Source organism: Chelon labrosus, assembly GCF_963514085.1.
Source record: "Chelon labrosus genome assembly, chromosome: 4".
Lineage (NCBI taxonomy): Eukaryota > Metazoa > Chordata > Actinopteri > Mugiliformes > Mugilidae > Chelon > Chelon labrosus.
Window position 1 is genome coordinate 24845740 of NC_140340.1, and position 21549 is coordinate 24867288.

The 21549-nt window shown below is 43.3% G+C and overlaps 1 protein-coding gene across 1 annotated transcript in view; it reads right to left on the bottom strand.

The window, feature by feature from the left end:
• Positions 1-148: 148 nt before the first annotated feature.
• ndrg3a (ndrg family member 3a) overlaps positions 149-21549 on the bottom strand; it is a 31039-nt gene continuing 9638 nt past the window's right edge. Inside the window, exons 2-16 of the mRNA XM_084543034.1 lie at positions 17620-17703; positions 15345-15377; positions 7218-7323; positions 6993-7113; positions 6680-6742; positions 6531-6591; positions 5497-5583; positions 4393-4449; positions 3941-4044; positions 3580-3645; positions 3447-3498; positions 3282-3329; positions 3156-3191; positions 3017-3068; positions 149-1212 (exon numbers count right to left, since the gene is read on the bottom strand). Of these exons, the coding sequence (XP_084399160.1) occupies positions 1040-1212; positions 3017-3068; positions 3156-3191; positions 3282-3329; positions 3447-3498; positions 3580-3645; positions 3941-4044; positions 4393-4449; positions 5497-5583; positions 6531-6591; positions 6680-6742; positions 6993-7113; positions 7218-7323; positions 15345-15377; positions 17620-17676 (1116 nt within the window). The 5' untranslated portion in view covers positions 17677-17703 and the 3' untranslated portion in view covers positions 149-1039. The remainder of the gene's footprint in view (positions 1213-3016; positions 3069-3155; positions 3192-3281; positions 3330-3446; positions 3499-3579; positions 3646-3940; positions 4045-4392; positions 4450-5496; positions 5584-6530; positions 6592-6679; positions 6743-6992; positions 7114-7217; positions 7324-15344; positions 15378-17619; positions 17704-21549) is intronic.

The following is a 21549-nucleotide window of genomic DNA, read 5'->3' on the forward strand; positions in this document are numbered from 1 at the left end:
AATATAGAGCTTCATCAACAATCAGCGCTCTGAAAGGAAACTAGACAAGTGTGGTTGGAAACTCACTCACCACACTCACCTCACTTTTCCACTAACATAAGCACTCGCTAGCTACATGTTCTTTCTTTTACTTTCATTGAAACAAATACACTTGTTTACTTGCACCTAGTAAACATCCCAGCGACACGTGAACAAATGAAAACACCCGACATGTTCTCATCTTGTAGCTTTATTCAGTAGTAATATAAATGAGCTGAATCAGCAGACAGTGAGAAGCACCGCTTGGCCCTCGAGGGAGGGGACACAAACGTTTCACATCAGATCCAACTTCTTAAAGGTTAGAACATCACTGAATTATTTATTCAACCGAACAAAAACAACAACACAAAGCAGAAAGAAAAAGAAGGTGGTGAGTTCAATTACAAAAATGATAATCCAAAGCAAATGCTTTCTGAAGTGACTATTTGCAGTGTGCTACAGTTTGCAACGCTAGTACCATGTATCACCCACTTCACTTTATCTGGCAGCACGATTTTAAACATGAACAGCAGTTCTATTTCTGCGGCGACTGTAGGTTTAATGATAACTCAGTGACTTTGTGACTAATTCGCATTGCAGTAAGTCTGAAGATAAAAACAATGACTCATGGTAAAAGTAGCCCACATCGAGTTAAAAAAAAACAAACAGTTATTTTGATTTCTACAGCGTGTGAAGACATTTAACATAAAGACAACGTGAAAAAAAAAATAAATACAAGGTTGGACAGTTGAGACTCTTGGTCAGTGATATGAACTGAATATACAGCACATCTGATGTAGTTATGGTTTCTGGTAGGAATGTGACTTTGACAGTGTACTCAATATAATATTTTATAGTATGCATCCGTTAATATATTCATTACATCCTCCTTTCTAATCACATAGGTCATTACAGATCCTCCTGACTTAGGAGTGGGATATGATAGAGAGAGAGAGAGAGAGAAAGAGAGGGGGTGAGGGCACATAAGTTACTATGGGAGAGTGCAGGGGAAGGGTGGGGTTTAGCAGGAGACCTCCATGGTCTGGGGTCCAGCTTGGCTGTCCAGGGCTCCGGTGGCACTGCCCTCCAGCAGGCTGTTGAGGTTGTTGCGGCTGCGGCTGCTGTCCATGGAGGTGATGCTGGAAGAGGAGGTGGTACGTGAGCGAGCCAGGCGAGTCATTCCTGCTGACGGCACTGAAACACAGAAACACGCATTAATATTCCAGTCACACATCACACGGGCCCAGTGAGGTGAGGGCATACACAGACGGCTCATTCACAACGCAGAAAAAATGCTTACCATGCAAACAATTCTAAAATACGGAGACTAATCAAATTAAATTAAAGACACGTGTGACAGGAAGTTGTGTCCACTGAAAAGAAAAAACGATGAACGAATAAAACAGCTGATGCATTTTCAATCTAACCGAACTGAAGAGAAGCAGCACCAGCAGAGCATGCAGCAAAATAAGACACTGAGCAGAGTCCATGCCAACAGAACAAAGTCCTACAGTGAGATGAATGCTGTCAAGGTATGCAAACAGAATCTCACTGTGTGTAATACTGACTGTATCCACCAGCCTGAGCTGCCATCACAAATATCAAACTGTGCTCTCTGGGGAAATGTCTGCATACATGACATTCATCCAGTGTAGAGTGTTTAGAGGCCACTGGGTTCAAAGCCTCCTTGTCTGGAAGCTGGTACCTGATTCGTTGCTCAGGTGACTGAGAAGAACGTAGGGAACTGTGAGCAGTGATTAGAAAAGGAAAGAAAGGAGAAAGACGTGTTGAAAAGGAAGATCTCAGGTTGCTTTATCCCACCTCTGCCTATTTCTGATTAAAACCGGAGCTTTGTTGCTGCTTGGTGGTTGTTGAGGACAAATGGGTGTTTGCTAGCACCTGGTAGGAAAACAGGGCATGTGCAAACTATGATGTTTATTTCCTGTCCTCTTTGGCCGTTTCCCTTTGCATTTCACACCGTGGCAATGTGTTAATGAGGGTAAAGCAGCTTTCAGAAGCATGCTGAGATGTTAAGATTTATTTTCCACACTTTCTCTGCATGAAAACACTCTTTTTAATCTGCTGTAATCCTGCAGTGGCATTTACTCAATGGGGGGACTCGTGGCCTTTAATGCAACACTGAGGCACTAACATACTAGCTGTACCTGAGGGGGCCTCGCACAGTGAAGGGTTTAGGAAAGGGAGACACGGCAAGAGAGAATTAGCCTTAAAGAAATACACACATAGATGTCATCTGCTACAGCAACTTTATTATGGCTTCAACCATCCATGGATCAGAGTCTGGTTATTGCACAGCAATTCAGTGTGGTCTGGCAGAGATGTGACTGTAAAACCTGGAGGCCTGTTTAACTATGCACCTCGAGTCTTTATAGAGAGAGACTGCATCAGTAAACAGTTCTGGATAGAAAGGAAAAGCACACTGGGCAAAAAAATGAAGAAAAACAACCAAAAAAAATAGAGTTTTTTTTTTTTTATGTCCACTCCGGACTGAACAGGAAGCAAATTGCTGTTCAGCACATCGAGTGCCACTGTCATTTCAGTCATGCTAGAAGCACTTACTCCTCACCTACTGAGGATTGTGGGTGCCACACACTGCAAAGAGCAGAGATGAAATGGTGTTAGCATCCATCGAGCGGCACAGGCTGCCTCTCCGTGACCAGGCTGACAAAAACTGTTTCTTTTCACGCAGCGCTGGCAACAGTCCAAACCCCATCAGCAGGGGCGTTTAGCAACCGCTCATAGAGACTGCAGTGAAAACAATCCTTATTTAAGCAACTTTTGTCATTGCACTCACGTCAACAGGAAACTCAGCGAATATCACAAGAGAAACCTGGACCACAAACACGTCAGCCTACACAGGTAGTTGTCAACAATTCTTCGACACCGACTTCTGAGTCGACTAGTTTGAACCCGTTTTATTATATAGTTAGGGGGTTTTGACCTTAAGCCTCATTAAATGAAAGACGCGTTTACTTACTGTAGCCCATGCCCTGAACAAAGTACTTGAATGCCTCTGCAAGTTTCCCAGGCTGTAAAAAGATGAAACATAAACATTTAAATTTCAAATTTGAGCAAAAATTAAATAAAGAAAAGAATCTGAATGAATGAAAACCCACCTGCACAACCTGGGGCAGGCCTCCACAATCAGCCATCTGGGAGGATATGATCAGTCTCATTAATAAATCCATTTTACCTTTAAAAATATATTTTACACATGTGATAATATGTTACAAAAACTTCACCTTTAGCAATGTAGTCTTGGTTGGATTTAACCTGGAATTGCACTCCACCTGAAACAAACACAAATCAATGCTGAGCAAAAGAATTAGAGATAAGTGACTGCCATGTTTTGGTGTAACAGATGGGACATAAGATGATGGGACATGGGCTGAGATGATGGGACTTACCACAGCTTCCACAGCCGGTGATGTGTCACCAACCACCAGTAAAGCAGGGCACCTGGTGAGTACACAGTGTCAAATCACACAATGCACTGAAAAGGCAAATGTGCATGTACATCATCATATTCTCATAACCTACGTTAGTGTGTTGACGGTGTCCTCATTCAGGCCTACCACTGGCCTCTCGATCTCAAGGTCCCGACGGCTGGTTCAGGGGGACACGTTATGGTCGGTTAGTACCACTGAAACTATCAGTCATTTAGAAACACTTAACAGGTTTTTGATTATGTGCAAATATTATATAAGTGGCTGAAGGATAAAATAATCCAAATATGCACAGCAGCATACAGGATGGACAAGAATGTTAGTGGATTATAATTTTGATACTGGGTTTAGAGTTAGGAGTTATGTGTCTCAGATGTGGTTAAAACCACAATAAATGAGGACAAATGCAAAAACGCCCAATGCACAATGTATAATAATCATGTACTGAATCATACTATTGGTACGAGCCACAGAAGAGAGCCAGGTTGTCCTGGTTGATGTCTTGGGCGATGTGGAGGCGGTAGGTCTGGATCAGCTCCTGGTTCTCTGTCAGCTCATCCTGGAGAACAGAATACATGCCAAACAGGAAGTCTTAAGTCAAGTAAAACCACTAAAAACAGTAAGGGGGGTGGGGTGGGGTGGGGGGTACATGTATATAGTCCATGTAACTCAAGCTGTTGGATCTGAAGCTTCACGTCACTGTCGACAAGTTTGTGTCCAGGAAGACCGAAATAAAAATAATTAACAAATGTGATTCTTCAGAGCAAGATGAGGTAAAGGTATCGAGGGAAATCAAGATAAAATCTCCAGGGGCTCTGTTTTAGATTCACATAATTCATGACAAAGGTCAGCAGCACTGTTAAAAAAAAAGAAAGAGTACAGGGTGAGAAATACACAGCGGACTCACAGTGCTGAAGTGGTGAGCCATGACGATATCCACCAAGTTACTGGTCCATCCAGAGAGCTGCACACAAAAGGAAAAGAGATCAGGAGCTGATATTTTTGGTTACTTGGGAACTATATGATTATGTATGTGGCTATATGGATATAAAGGTGTCTACATGTACTGACAGATTTATAGATTTAATGACTAATAATGGTCAACAAATATATAGAGAAGTAAATTAAAACATATTAAAACCTCTGGCTACCAAGTGGTTTAAAAAGAACAGTGTTATAAAGTCCTTCAATGAACTTTGGCTGAGGAACTTGCCTGTTATACACCCACCAACCCTCAGTTGTCTATCTTCACTATTATTTAAAACATGTAAAATGCTCTAAATCCCACACAAACAAAGAAATTGGAAGACTTCATCATTGTGTTCCTTTGCTCTCATTACCTTTTTTGAAACTCAAATACATAACAACAAGAGAGCATCATGTGTGACGTTTTAAAAGTATATGGGACAAAGGTCACATCAAGCTCCTTCAGCCTCATGACTAACACTGGCAGTCAAGAAACAGAACGGTAGTACTGTGACCCGCTGTGTCCTTGAAAATGAAACTATGTTAAACTTGTCGGTGTTGCTCTGTAAAAGCTGAAGCTTAGGTTTGATTAACTTTGAAGTGCGCTCAACCCTGAAACAGCAAGTATAATCAAATTAACACAGGATTAGGACCCCTGCCTGCTTCTAATGCCACTCTGATCCCTTTACCACAATATTTCATAGTAGTAGACATGTATTATACATATTTAAGGTAAACGCTAAATGTGGTAAACACAAACTCCCATAATTATTAGTACATTTATAGTTCTTGAACCAAATCAAAAAGATGTAAGCAATATAAGTCTAAACATTAGCAGCATAGATTCAGGATCATTCATTGAGGATGAGGTGTAGATGTAATTTCTAACCAGTTAAGTGAATTTAATGGAGAAAAAAAAGGCACAAATTATTATTCACAGGAGAGTATATCTAGAAACATGTCCATAGAGGGTATTAGAAGAATAGCTCTATATTGCACAGTGTAATGATGTCCCTCTTTGTTGTGGTGCAGAGGTAATACTGACCTTTGAAGCAGCCCAGTCGATCCAGCCTTCAGCACATGGGTCAACATTGATCAGAACCAGCCCCTCCACCAGCGTGGGGTTGTTCAACTGGGAAGACAAAGATGGATGTCAGTGCCAAAGACAATAAGTAGTGTTTAGTAGGAGTTTTTAGTGTTGTGGCAGTTTTCAGACAATGAATTTGTTTTAACTCTTGTGTAACCTGGGAATCTCTGAAAGAATCGTGACGGTGATTTGCACCTTTTGTTCATGATTTTGTGTATTCCCTGAACGGGGCGGATACAGGAGGAAAAACTGATAAAACATAATGAAAAGCGAACCTGGGCTGCTTCCTTAAATGAAACAGAGAAGATGGAGGCTTGAGCTTTTAGATTAAAATGTGTGGCTTTGGTATTGCCTAAAAACAGAAGGAGGATGTCTGGGGAAATCTAAGATCCATCTTGCTCAATGCAGAGGGAATGCTCTGGATGCTGTTTTTACCGTGATGCAAATACAGTGCGGCAACAGCTGCTGTTAGCCTATCATGGGTAAATGCATTTTGTTCCACGCCAGTTAAAGCAAAAGCATTTCAGAATCCATTTTTCCTCATTAATACTAAACAAGAACAGACTCTTCACAGAGAGTTCAGTGTTACAATTTCTAATCTCCACCCACTTCTACCATCCCTGTCTTTTCATTATTCATATTTCATATTCCCTTACTTCTATCTGTCACCTCTGGATCTTTCTGCTAGATTGTGCTTATTTTAGCTCCACTGCGCTGAGTGTGGAAACAAGGCAGAGGCAAGTAAAAAAAAAGAGCAAATCACCAAGGTGATTCATCGTCAGGGGGATGGCAGCATATGCAGCAGACTGTGGAGCAACCTGATGCCCCGTGTGGGTTTGATGGGAGGCTTTAATGTTCAGTGTAACAAGCAGCATGGTTTGAAAACCTTCAATTACTACAGGCGAGACAGAGAGTCGCACAAAAAAGACTGGGAGGGGAGAAATGATGAGAAAAATACAAGAGGGGTGCGTTTGTGGATGCTGAGGACTCACTGCAAAGCGCGAGAGGATGTACGCTCCTGCTCCCACGCCGATACCAATCACGCTGTTGACTCTACAAAGAAACCACAGGTTACCATGGGACTGGAGATGAATACACATTCTTCACATTGCTGATCAGATATCAGCAGAGTGCCACTCACTTCAACTCCGTCATCACTGATGGGAGCATTTCAGCCAACTCGTCCATGGTCGGGTAGCGATACCTGCAGCCAGACAACACATGTGACTCCATATGAGTAAAAAGGACGACTTCAGGTTGTTTGGTTTCAGTTAATCAGGGAAATAGAGGATATCCTAAATTTAAATACTTGAGGAATTTGACTAATAAACTGCTGAGGTAATGTGGTTCAGTAAGGGAACAAACAGTCAGGATTGCACCTCCTGCCACAGCAGGGGAATAAATGTACTCCCATTTATCCTTATCTATGGATGCATGCAAAACCAATCACTCACCCACTGGGGAAGGGAGGTGCACCCTCCTGCTGGCCGGGTGCGTCCACGTGAACCACTGCAAAGTGCTGAGTGATCTCCTGCATATCCTCATAGTTGAACAGGGTGTTGAAGCAAGACTTGTCTAGAAGGGTGCAAAGGTGCAGGAGTTCAAAATCAACACTTCAAACTGTTTCATTAAAAAACCAGGACACTGCACACTGGCAAGTCTGCTGTTGGCTGACTCACGGTTGAGGCCGATGTCGTGATAGGTGAGGATGATGGGTCTGTTGCCCTTGGGAACACCTCTCATTGTCACATGAAGAACGCCATGAGGAGTCTCAATATCATGCTCCTGCAGCCAAAGAGAAGAATAAAGAGTATGATATACATCTGTCTGAAGCATGGCCACTGTTGTCACATTTAAAGGATAATTCTGGCTTTATGTTACAAATCAGTAACAATTTTGTCATTGTATCTAAAGTCGGTTGTAGCTTAGCTCAAGAACTCCAGGACGGACCAAAGACAATTAGAAAGAAAGATACAGAGTATAGTGCTGCCTTCGGATGACTTATTTCTTCACAACGACGAACCTGACCACTGCATTCTGTTTCTCTCAGTATGTGACACTAGAAAAGGAACATAAGCACACTCAGTACAACCAGTCTGACTCATAGATAATTACTAGAGACAGGACATGCAGTCCCAAGATCAACTACACTGTCTGTGTTTGTTATAATGAAGGAATGTCACCTAATACAAATTCTCTCAAGTGTTCAGCAATAATATAAAAATGTTCAGTACATTTAAAGCTGGACATAATTTTAGCATCATTTGACTCTGGAGTTTTCTGGAACATCATCTGTCAAATAGACAGAAGAACATTATCTATGTTATTACATGCACTGAATTGATTAAACTGATACTGTTTGATTAAATCTACATGAAAGCTTCAACAACGAGACACATATTCCCCCAAGTAAACACCCACAGGACAACACAACACTTGGGGTTTGTATCTAGAATTAGGGATGCAAAGCATGCACCTCTTGGCTCCACAACACATTCCCAGTGCCCTTGGACAAACAAAGCACTGAATGGGCTGTGTGCAAAACATTCTTTTCCATCTAGGAGAAGTGTCTTTTTATCCCAGAGTCTGAAACTCGCAGCGCTTTCACAAGTATGACTCCGCAAAAATGGAAGCATCATTCAAATGTCTTCTTAGAACGATTCAGATTCAAAGACCTTTATTCTCTGAATATCTCAATTTGTCACAGGGAAGCCCCACGTCTGCAAAGGAAACACATTAAATGGCTTAAAGGTAATTTCAGCTGACACTCAATGTGACTAATGTGATTAGGATTAATAGAAATATTAGCTGGGAGACGGCATGCCAAACACATTCTCTTAACAGTGTTTGTACAGACATAAAGAGAAATGATTAAACTATACAGACAAGTGAACAATGCCAGTTTTCAGATTTCTCCCAGAGTCACTGTTTTACATCACAATCACACACACTATCCAAGGTCAGCATTATATGGTGCTGCAAACAACAATGCGCATGATGAAGCTACTTGCATATATGTGTGTAGTGAACAGAGCGGCAGGCGGGGCCCAAATGTTTCTGCTGTTCTTACGGCCCAGTGGTCATCAATAATAAAGAGAGTGAGCCGAAGCGAAAGAGAGACACGGGTTATGGCTAAGAGACCAAGAGGGAGAGTGACTCTGACAGCGCACCGCTGCTTCCCCTGCTGGATTTCTACTGTCCGCGTTTAGTTGACGGATATGTGTCACAATCTCTTCAGAGGAAACGAAGGTTAATTCTCAAGGACAAGGCTGCAGTAATTGTGTTGCAGCAACGTGAGAGGAAAAGTGCCCATCCAGTCAATAACAGAAAGAGATATTTTCATTTGAGTGGGAGTTGGTGCAGCCTGAGATTAGCCTGTCGCACTGAACATGAAAACTGTTCATACAAGAACAGCATAAAACAATCCTGGCTGCTCGCTAGTGACAGCGTGTTACAATCTACAGCTACAGCTAAGAACCCTGCCTTCTAGAGATGGAATAAACCCTGAAGAAAGTCTCCTGCTGACAGGAAGCCTTATGCTCATGCAAGGCCTTTTCACAGATAATGAAATGACTCTGCAACCTCGGCACAGTGGGGCAGCAGGACAACCTGTTATAGATTCAGAGGAAACTTGCTACATTGCAGCAGATTTTTATTTTTTATTTTTTTACACAAGGACAGAATCAAGGACACTCAGTGAACACAAAGAAATGATTTGCTCTAAAAAAACGACACTTGGTACAAGTGCCTGCTTTCAGAAAAAGCACCCCACCAGTGATAGGAAATAAAAGACTTGATGGAACATGGAAACAGAATGAAGAACAGATAGAAGAAGAGATAGAGTGAGTCTGGAAATGGATAGGAGGAAATAGAGCATGAAGCAAACAGGGAAAGAGACAGGAGGAAAGAGAGAGAGAGAAGACAGAAGGAGTCCTGTATGACTAACAGAAGGGTGTGCCTTAAAGCACAGACTGGAGACAGGACAGGACGCATCCCTTTAATTTAACATGGGTCCCAGACATGTCCTTAAATATGGAGCTTAAAGAAGGAAGGGACAGAGGAAAGGGACTGAAGGAGAGTGTCCATTTAGCCCTCAGCATACTTCAAAGCTGTATTGATCTGGGAGCCTTTAATCATTCCCTCTCACACACATGTTTGGGTGTATATGCACACATAGAGGCACAGGAATAAAACAGACATGGGGTGGGGCTGCTGCTGGTCTGGACAGCTAGAGGGGGGAAGAAGGAGAACACTGCAATGGCATTAGCCTTTCCCCCCTTTCACACAGTCACGGTAGCTGGACAGAAAGTGTGTGCAGGTGTTTGGGGGTGGTAGGTGAGAGAGGACTACAGAGGAAAGGTTTGTGCTTTGAAGAGAGGGGCAATTTTTGAGGGGTGGACGGGGTGTCTCATTTTTGGTTACAAAGAATGAGGGCACTATGACATGCTTACGCTCTTCCCGCAATCTTCTGATTATCAATCTCTCCTCCCTATTTTCCCCGCCCTGCCAGGAAGGGAATCAATCACCTCAGAAAGCAGCATTACAGAGCAGAAACACCAAGAGGCCAGTATATATACTAAGTGCATGCACCAAGACACACATCTATGCATCCTATTCACGATCCAGTTTTGACTCAAGTGCACCCCTCCTGACCTGCAGCACCCATGCTACTTGTGTGTCATTAAAGCACCTACAAACTCAAGGTCTCTGCAGGGGAGGAAGCGCTACAGTGGTTTTGGTGTGAGGAGGGATGAGTGACCTCCCTCCCTGTTTTCAGTGATAACGGAATCATGAACACAATGAATGGATGTACAATGCAACATCCACAGCCACTCACTGGTCACCGGGCAGAACACACATCCCTGCAGCTATGATAAAACGGACACATTTCATCCATGTACCAAACAGCTCTATAGATGACACGCACACACTGACACACATTCTCAGGTATGCGGCTTCAACAGAATAAGAGATACACATGCATCTTTCATATCACATTACTATGCACCGCTGAACCCTGAGCATGTTTATCCTGCACAGATTGCACACATGGGCACTGTGTGACCTGTAGGTGCACACATATACACACACACACACACACACACATTGACCAAATGTTCGCCCTATACCAGCAGGTGCCCAGACACAAAAAGCCCCAGCAAGCAAGATAGGAAAGACCCCGCCTGCTATTCCATTCCTAAAGCCACCTGCTGTCACCCCGTCTTTGTAGAAACCACACAACAGCAACCCCTCGTCTGATCCAGAACCTCCTTGCTGCAAGGACTAACCAAGGTGTGTCAAGTAAAGCAAGACACATTCGTAACTCACCACTGCATTTCCAGCGCATGCAATCTGGTCCAGGTCCAGTACAGCTGACATGTTTTTCCTCACGCAGGAGTGTGTTATGCTATGTGCAAGTGTGAGCTGGGCAGCTTTGAAGATCCCCAAAGGGAGGAGGAGGAGGTGGGAGGGAGCGTTAGTAGGAAGGGAGGGATGTAGGGTGAGGCGGCTACAGCACTAGCGACAAGGAAGGAAGACGGGAAGAGAGGGAGGAGAAAGACACAGCAGACGGAGTGAGGAGGAGATGGGTAAATAGCCTGAATGAAAGCAGAATGAGGAGAGCAGGGGGGCCGGATAGGATGCAGAGAGAACGAGAGAGAGAGAGACAGAGACAAGAGGTGGGAAATAGAGCAGGAAAAGAGACAGAGGGGGAGGAGAGTGAGACTGCAGTTTGTGCTTGGTAGTCACAGCGCGTCCGTGCATCCAGCCACTGGCGCATCTAATTGGATTGTGGAGGGTCAGGTGGGTAGGGGGAGAGGGTGGGGCCTAGCGGAGAATGCAGAGGAGGAAGAGGGGGAGAGTGGGAGGAAGAGAAGGACGGCTGCATGGTAGAGGGGTGATGGGGTGCAAAGGATGCAGAGGCAGTCCAGGAAAATGGGCAGGCTGCTGACGTCACGTTGTTATTGATGAGGAGGGGAGAGGAGGCCGACTCTGACAGCTCACCCTGGGCTGTTTTCTGCATCAGCAAAATGGCTGCTCTTCACCAAGCCTCAACAATACTGCCTCTACATTCACTACCTTTCTGAAGGAGAAGTACCTGAATGACTTTAACATCCAAGAAAGACCTCGGTGTGAATGAACATAATCATTTCCAAATGCAAGAGTGAGTCATTCAGCTGAACTAGGCTACATTGCAGCAGTGTGACACACACCAGAGATAGATTTCCTGCAAATGTTGCCTCATTTAAATCACATAAATGCCTGTTATTCATTTCAGTATCGACAAGATAACCCTTCTCGTGTTCCGTCCTTACCAGAAAACGAAACGCTACTTTTTTTTTGTCAACAATTACGGCCGTACATCATCGGGATCAATGTCCTCTAAAGTTCTCGCTGAGTCATTTGATCCACATAGTGTATTGATTTCTCCTTTTCTACTCTCCTCTGTCATCTCCACAAGTACTAGCAGAGCAGCGTGTCACGCCTTTGTCTGAGACAGTGCAGCCAGTGACGAACATGCAGACAGCATGGAGTCGGTGGGCTCACAGGGACGAGGGGTGCGTCATTGTCTCGGCTAATGTAGCAGCAGGTTTGGTTGTAAACTTCTCTAAAATGTCCCTCTTCTAACCTACAGATGGTGCCACTGACACACATGTAGTGCATGTACAAAATGTGAAAAGGACTAAGGACTAAACACTAAACTAGTCCACGCCAAACACATTTTATTTACATACACATGTTGTTTCTCTAGTCACTCTAGGCAGACTGGTGACTAACCGACACTCTGATGTTACAGTTTACATGCTCTGGGGCACATCAGATGATGGCAGTGACGTGTGTGATCAGACACATTTACGATATTTCCTCCACAGAGCGGGTGTCTATTTGAGTCATACACTGCACCAACGAATGTCTCAGCACGGCTCTGCAGTCTGAGGTGTCCTATCTGTACATGGTGAGGACCTGGTTTTACGTCAACATTCATAGTATTTACAGTTTTACTTAAACACGTTTCTTTATATTAAAATGCAAAAAAATCATGAAAACATTTTGTATTAAGCTCTCCACAATGCGACATGACATCGTCACTTTTAGCCCAATTTAAGATGCTGACAGCACATATGTGGATAATTCTAGCTTTTACGTGATGTCTAAGCCTCCCATGAGGACAATCCAACAAGAGTTGACAGAAAAGACATCAGATAGAAGCAGTAGCTGTAACCACAACATGAACAGGCTGATGGCGCCCTCTGCTGAACTTAATGAGTCAGTGAGGATTCAAAAAGCAAAAGACATCACTTCAGAGTCACTTCTTTGAATAATAATAATAAAACAAGTAATGATGAAAACGTCAGATTATCCACAACACCATCCAAAGCAATGTTTGTAGGAATGCATCACTCAGCACTTTCCATGTCTATGAAGTAACACTGTGTTCTAAAGCAGGTCTCATGGGTACGAGAAGGCTGACTCAGACCTTCCTCCATCTCTGCGGCTCTCAGTGACGTAAGCAGGACATCATAGGAGACACAAGACTGCAGCAGGGCCCCTTCAGGTTCTACTGTCTGACCCCGCCTCACCGCCATCACTGCTCTACTTATGCAGGTGAACGCGGCTTTGGCCTGACTGCTGCAGTAACCAGCTGAGGCCTGTGGTGGGAGCTTTAGCAGCAGGACGAGAGCAGCTGGATTCGTCCTCCAGCTGCAGGAATGTCACAGCTCAGAGTGATGGTGCAGCGGTGAGGACTCCTCCCACATTGACTGTAGTCATGAATAGTCTGCTGCTGAAACCTTACAAAGTGTGGGCTCCTTTCATCTGTGTGTGGCAGGGACAATGAAAACACACACAGACCAGTTTACTCCAAATTTGCAACATTTCCAGACAAAGTAGGAAAATCTGAAACTCAAATTTCCCTTTGAACATTTTTATATTACTGGTCAACTAAATATTGCTCCTAGACTGTAGCCAACTACTTAACATATAGTAAGCTAGCCAACAGTAATGAACGCCAAAGTAAAAACTCACTGAGTGATTGTCCAACACATTTCTGTTATAATTCATAAAGACTGTGAGCTACTTTGACTCTTAAATCTCCATTCAGATCCATTAAGTTTTCACACTGTTACGATGGTATTTCTAAAGAAAACCATCCAAAGAAGGAAAATCCTAAGGATTTCTGTCAACTAATCCATGAAACTGTGTGAGGTCAAAATGGCTGCCATGGAAATGAGGTCAAATACACTTAAGTCTGCCTCAATACCACTGAGACAAATTCTGGTACAGTTCTTTCTGTAACTTACAACTGCATGACATGAAGTGAATCCCAAAAAGGTGAGGGGGGAAGAAATATAACGCTGTGAATATGAGCCACTGATTAAGTGCAGCAGTGTACAAATGTATTAATAATAGTGCAAATTAAAAAGGATGCTGGAGAGCATGTAGCACGCCTGCTCCAGCTAACATGCTTACTCTCTCTTCCTGCCTGCAGTAGCTATTTTTAGCTCTGGTGGGATGCTGGAAGCAGGCCTGACTGCAGAAAGTGAGGGAGGGATGAAAGATTTAACCCTTCGCAGCCATGACGCACATTAAAACACAGCAGAGAGCCTTTGCTCTACTCCTCATGAAGAAGAGTCCTTGTAAGAAAAGCAATACAAGAGGCACAGAGGGCTGGCAATTAAAAAAAAAAACATCACAGAAAGGAATCTGGACCATCGCCCACTCTAGGCCTATCTCCTATTTTAAGGAAAGATAATGATTCTCACATTATCACATAAAAAGATCTGACTATGGCTGAAATAGTCACTGCTAAAAGCTTATTCTCTGCAATACTACATCCTCACTAAGACACAACCTGAGATATGATACCTCTTCAACAAGATCTGACTCTGAAAAGACCACCTGCATACATCACAAAACCACAGAAAGAAGAAGAACCAGAGAGCAATTGAAATGTCCTGTGAATAACTCTACAGTGTCAAATCCATAAATATAATCTTGGAAGTTTTCTTCTAGGAATGTCCTGCAATACGTTATTTTACACATTTGCAAGGGTGACCCACTCACAAGACCCAACAAGCCCCTGAACCATGTATCCAAAGCCGTTTCCCCCTTTATTATGTCAAGCCTATCCCAGATAGCAATATTGAACATGTCGCCAACGTCCCAGCCTGAACCTCTTCACTGTGTGAGCTGCCAGTGCTGATCACTGCACCACCTTGGCTCCCCACAAACTGCATGACCTCCACTACACAGGCTGCTCATGTGAATGTACTGGGTTTCCATATCAGTAATAATAATCAACAAGCATGTTCACACAAATTTAGGGTGCATGCATACTAGTTGAACATCTATCTATCACACTCAACATAATCTTCTTCTCCAATACCTTCTATCAAGACTCAGTGCCACTGTGTTTGCTCACTTGTGGAGTGTAGGCAGCAAAATAGTATTCAAAATTACGAAAGGATTTTGAAATAACCTCTGCCTTTTCGTCCACCACACAGGGTTAGTCACTCAACTGTCATTTTTTTTCTCTTCCCTTCACAGTCAGAGTGAAAAAGGATTTGACGAACAAGCCGGGGAAAAACATATCTTGTCCTCACTGATTATCCAGAAAAAAATAATTTTAGCTGAATGTGTTGTGTGGTTAAGTTGAGGGTTACCACTGAGAAACAATGAATCAAGTGGACAGGTTCAGTAGTAGGGGCCTAAGTCCCAGACAGAGTCCCAGTACTTCAGCCCCATCCACAAGAGTAAGATCATCTTCTCTAACGATGCCAAAAACAGCAGCAGAAAGTATTACTCACCTGGCAGTCGAAGTCCTGGAAGTTGCGTGCATTCTGAAAGTAAAGAAAAAAAAGCCAACATGCATTAGTTACATACACACCTTATGTCTGAATGAATGCGTTCATGCAAGACTTTTAGGAATGATTATGACTGTCCAGTCAGCAGACAGACACCCCCTCTTTCTATGCATCTTTAATCGATCAATACTTAAGTTTAACAGTATAAAAGTTAAACTCTTTGCTGCGTACAGTATAACTGATGATACAGCATTTTTAGTCTGTTGTCTAAGTTGGTACTGAGTCAGCGGGAAGCTACAGAGTAGATGGGTAGAGAAATGAGAGTGGGCAGTAGACAAGAAAACTGGAATTCAGTTATAGTGCCGAGCAGCAGGGTGCTCATGAGTTTGGAGGCAGATGGTAGCTACAAAGCTTTCCCTTTCATTGTTATGATTTCTGCTGCACAGAAATACAACTAGTAAGAAGAATCCTATTTGCAAGGACTATACTTCTCCACCATGTCACTACAATGCAGTTCTCAAATTCTGAAATGTGAACTTAGGATGAAGATAGTGAAAGTGCTTGTGTTGGTTGTGAGATTCTTTGGATGGTGTCGTTTCCCAAGTTGGGAAATAGTTGTTCTGTATTTGGTTTGTTCATGTGCTTTTACGATTGAATGTGAATGCAACATGTCTGCTAAAAACAAGATCTTGCACTTTTGCTGCTCCAAAGTTTTGACATTGGACAGATTCAAGTTAATTACAAAAAAAAACTGTATTTGCTCAAAAGTTTGGTGTGCAAATCACAAAACTGTAAATTTTGCCAGGAACTTGAACTAAGATTATTTACATCTGCCATGTTTCTGTCTATGTGACATCAACAACTGCAAGTTGTGTAGCAAAATTTAGAACCACTTTCCGAGTTGTTGTTCTGACTTTGGGGTGTTTACGTGAGTTTTTGCAGTCCAGAAAAAAAAAAAAATTGATTAGTCCATCATCACATGAATGCATTGCTAGTGAGTAATTACATTTCTTAAGAAATTAGCATCTTGTTCTACATAATCTGATGTGAGATGCCAACTCTGCCTGATGCCATGATGCCATGTGTACTGCAGTAACAGCTCTGACCAGCCTTGTCATGGACTATATAAGATCACTGAAGGTGCCCTGTGGTGTCAGCAAGAGAGGCACAGTCTGATCATCTAAGTCCTACAGACTACAGAAAAAAAATCAGGTAGTTTTAATGTTGCAGCTGATCACCGCATATGTCCTGCTAAGATTGAAAGCCACCTATAATCACAAACATTCCTAACCTTTGTTGATTAGACCTGTTTGGTCGGCCTTTTAAAGGAACGGTTTTCATCACTTTTACATAGGATCAAAATGAAAACAAGGATCTTGTTACAGGATGTGTTATATCATCCTCTCAGTCTGACTCCTGTTTATCTTTATAATGAGCTGGCCACTAGGTGGAGTGAGAGGTCAGTGCCAGCCTCCATCACTCACATCACCCACGCTGTCCCCTCATACAAGACATTTACCCTAAGTGTCAGAAAGTGATGAGGAGAAACACTTGTTCTTCAGACCCACCACTGAGGTGATGCAGCCCACTCAGACCTGTTACATCTACCACTCGCCCTCCTCTGAGGCTCTGTACCCCCTGACAGTCTGTGCCTGGAGAAAGAATAAAATAACCCCTTTCCATCCCCAGACACACTCTCTTTCTAATCAGTTAATCAGCCGTTGAGAAGAACCTGAGAAGAGGATGAGGCCAGAGAAGGACAGGAAGAGCTATCTTCCTGTGAAGAGCTTTGATCTGCCACTCAGGTGTTTTTGCTTCCGTAATTCCCTCTGCTTTTGCTGTTGCTCACTTGCGAGAACCTTTCATGCTCCCAAAAATAAAATAGACAGCTCTCTTCCTGCTTTGATCTCTTTGTTCTTGCTCAACGGTTTTCTCTGACTCTCTTACGATGTTATAAACCCACCTCTCTTCCTCCCTCTCTCATCCCATCTCCAATCTCTTCCTTTCCTATCCACTTGCTCCCTAAATTTTTTTCCCTTCTTTTCTTTTTCCTCTCGTCAGTTGTGCAGACATGAATAATTCACTATGATGAACAAGACTGCACAGTATGCATGCCTAGCGTATGTATTTGCTCAGGAGTACCACAGTGGGTGCACTATTCACTTACAGAGCACACACCACTTCTGTATAACCATACACAAAGTGAACAGATGTGTACAAGTGCAGTATGTTTGTCACCGTAGCAGCTTGTCATTGTCTGGTTCTCGCCACATCTCACCTTATTGGTCAGCAGAGGCTTGATCTCAGTCAGCTGTACATCCTGCAGCTCATCCATCTTCCTGTCTGGTCACTCTGAACAAATCTGTCCAACAAGAAAAAAGAAAATACTCAGAAATAATAAACAGCAGGAGACATGTGAGCGAAAGTGTACAGCATAAAAGCTCTGTGTCCACCAATAAAAACAGCGAGAAGACATCAGTAGAAAATATGATCATCTTTCAATTTGCTTTAAATACAAATTAATAAAATCATGACTGACAGATGATGTCTGAATTCACTTTAGACTCATTTGTCAGGGTGTGTCTGACTGATTCTAATGATCATTTTCATCATTGACGTGAAAAAAACAAAACAAAAAAAAATACAGAAAACCCCTGTCAAATTCCCACGATCCAAGGTGACTCATTTATAGTAGTATTGCATTGAAGGTATCTCTGTCTCTATCTCAGATGCCTTGTTTCTGGACTCTGTACACTGTGATACTCACAGTATTTGATCATATAAGAGCTGAGGATCTGGAATAGAGGAGGTTTTCTCACATCTTGGGGAAAGGGCACATTTCTAGCCAAACAGGCGTGCATGCACCAAGATGGATCAGGCCTGGTTTAACAAGAAGCTCTAAAGCCCACCTCATTTGTTTTCTCCTTGAAGGTAGCCGTTCGTCCCTGCACATAATTACAAAACAAGAACACTGACGCAAAAAAATAACGCTCCCCCTCCCTCACCTTCCCTGAAACGGTACCACTCCGGCCTTGCCTGTTTGAAAAAGGTGAGGACAGGAAGTAGTATTGAATTACCAGGCAGTGCCCAAGAGCATGGCTCATGTTGCAAATAACAGCAGATGGAGCCTCTGCCTCTTCTAGGTCATCGCTCACAACTGGAAGACAAAGCCAAATCAGCCTGCGCCGCACAAAACACAGCCTTTGCATAAAAGGACAGCATCTATCAGAACAAAAGCACATGATATTAAAAGAAACAGGCAGGAAGTAAGGACAAATGCAATTGGCCAGAGGATTAGCCAACCGCAGGACTAGGCAGCCGAGAGTCGCTTCCTGACTGTCAAGAGACAACCCCCAAGGAACGACCTTGAGCTGCTAGTATCTGATAACCTTCAGGGATTGTTAGTGGTGAGTACAGCGGCCAACTTACAGCGGAAGACACCAGCAATGACGACGTCACATCATGTCTATGTTAGCAGTAGTTTTATCCTTTGCCTGACAGAGGTCTAAACAGACATCTGTCTGCTGACGCATTAATCAGGTTTGGGGTCATCCTGCTCTGGAAACAGATTGCACCTTGCTTGGAAACAACCAGGGAAGCAGATTCATAAAACTGAGCACAATCCTCAAATTGCATTAAAAAAAAAAAAACGGGCCAGGAATAAAAAAAACTTTAAAACATCCAACGTTGGAAATACTCAGCGATCAGAAATGGGGAGTGAAAACATGCCCGGCAAAATCCCTGCTGACAAATCCGGCTCAAGGGTGGAACTAAATAATATTTAGACAGCTGAACTGGGAAAAAAGGAAAAACAAATACTCTGCATGCTTGAACAGATTGAGCGTATTGGCCGGATCAATCCAACACTTCCTCAGAAAGTGGGATGGAGGTACAGCTTGTTTTAATTGTTGCTGGATAGCCGGGTGACTGAGGGGTTAAGGGAGATGGGGGTCAGGGTAGACTTACACTGACAGACTGACTGACTGCCTCTCAAAGCCCAAGCCCACTGACCTATTATACTGTGTTACCCGGGGCAAGTAACTACTCCACCCTCTTTAATTGTGCTCTCTGTCCTCTGGTTTCCACCTGAAAGGTAAATGTGCCCCCCGGGGATCTGCTCATCTCAAAGCCTCTAAACCTTCCATCAAATCACCCGAAGGACCGGCAGATCACATTCACTGCAACACTTCCCTGCCTACTGCATGCCTGCTCCACTGTTCAGCATGCACAGCTGTTGCCATAGAGACAAAGCTGGTTGCTGATGTTTATTCTAAGCTGGGATAGACCCATGGGACAGATGTGAGGCAAGGAGACAATAGTGGTAGAATTGACTGCTACTGAAACTCATGCTTTGAGCTTCACTTTTATTCAATTCCATTTGTCCGTGACAATCCCAGGGACTCAAATGTGACATACATACAGCCTACAGACATGACAGCAAAGGAAAGTGCTCCCAGATGACAGCAGGGGAATTCCATTAGCAATCTGTGCAGCATGCGTGGTTTGTCCCACATTCGCAGCATACCATGAATGTGGAAGAGGCTGGGGGGAGGATTGAGAGAGCCGATGCTATAGATTGAGATCCACTAATGGTCTCCCTGACACCAGATTCTCTTTTACTCAGTTCTCCCGCCATCAGCATGAGCAGCACAAAATGACGTCGCTTTCACACACGATTTCCCTCATGTTCTTCAGGTCCATTTCCAAGCATGGCATGTTGCCACCAGGGGAGTCTCTTTTCAGCGCTAAATATCATTCCACGCAGAGAGGGAGGAGGGCTGTGCTCAATTAACAAACAACAGAAGAAACAAATTGTCTCAGAAGAAAATCACACGAAGCTCCTTGTACGTCAAAAGGGTCAGCTGTCCCTACAGCTGAGCGGCAGCACTTCCTCTGGGAGACCTGGAGGCTTTCAGTTCTGACACAACGATTTCATCGAAAGGATTGCAAAGACATGCTGAAATCTGTCAGTTTAATAGATGGATAACTTACTGAGCTTCCCTCTGTGTCTCTCTACTGCTGACGAGCACTGCTGCACACACACACCATCCTATGACTAAATCTGTAAGCAGAGGACGAGCCGTTACCTCAACACTGAGGTACATACGGTATGTATAGAGTTGCCAAAACACCTACTTTAGATAGATCTTGTCTCTGCCAACAAAAGTAGTCCTGTAGCTGCCATGTCAGCAGGCGCCTTGAGTGATTGATGAACACATCCTTTATTCCTCCTACCACTTTTCCTCTCCGATTCCCTCACTCTCTCCCACATCTCCCTCCTCTATATGGACTCTCTCTCTCTCCTCCCGTCTTTGTATATTCATCTTCATCTCACCTTGGGCCATGAAGAAGCCTGAGCCGTCTTCATGATGGACGACAGAGAGCCCAGCTGTGATGCTGACCCTCCTTTTAGTCCCTTCAATTAGTCCTCTTTCCTTCATATCACCATGGCAACCATGACTTCACATTTACCCGCTGTCATCATCATTCCCGTCATGGCTGCACATTGACCCTAACCTCTGGCTTTAGGTTGACCAAGGTGAATATGACCACGATGGCCTCATATTAACCCGAATCAGGGTCCCTGGAGGACCCTGACTATGACCACCAGGCATAATGCCACAGAGCTATTCTTGTCCACACACTGCTGTCTCTTTCGATGAGAAAAGGGTTACAGCAAAAATAGTGGTGTTGTGGCAGAGAGTTGAAAACTTGATTTTGATGCAGAAAAATACACATTTGTTCTAGTGCACTGTCTTGGACTTGCTTTTATTGAGCTATAAACCGGGACACAAGCAGCCTCACAGTCCGCTACAAGTTCAACAGTAAGAACATCTTGATCCTTTTAAATGTGTGTTTTTGTTGTTTGGATTATTTATTTAGAATCCTTATGGTTTATTAATTATATTTACTTTAAACTCAGACCATCCCTTAATGCTGATCAAGCTCATACTTGAAGTTTGTTTGTTGTGGTTTGCAAGAGGATTTCTAGCTTGAAAACAGTCCAAAAACTGCACTAATTTAGATTAAGGTTTAGATTTTCTGGATGTACACGAAGCCAAAATCAACTGGCAACAACTTTCAACTTGCAAAAAACTCTTTTGATATTTATAGGGTTTAACACACACAACAAAAGCTATTTTAGCAACCAAAGAAAAGAGAAAAATAAAAAAAATTTCCTATGAGACCAGGTTAAAAAATGTTTCAG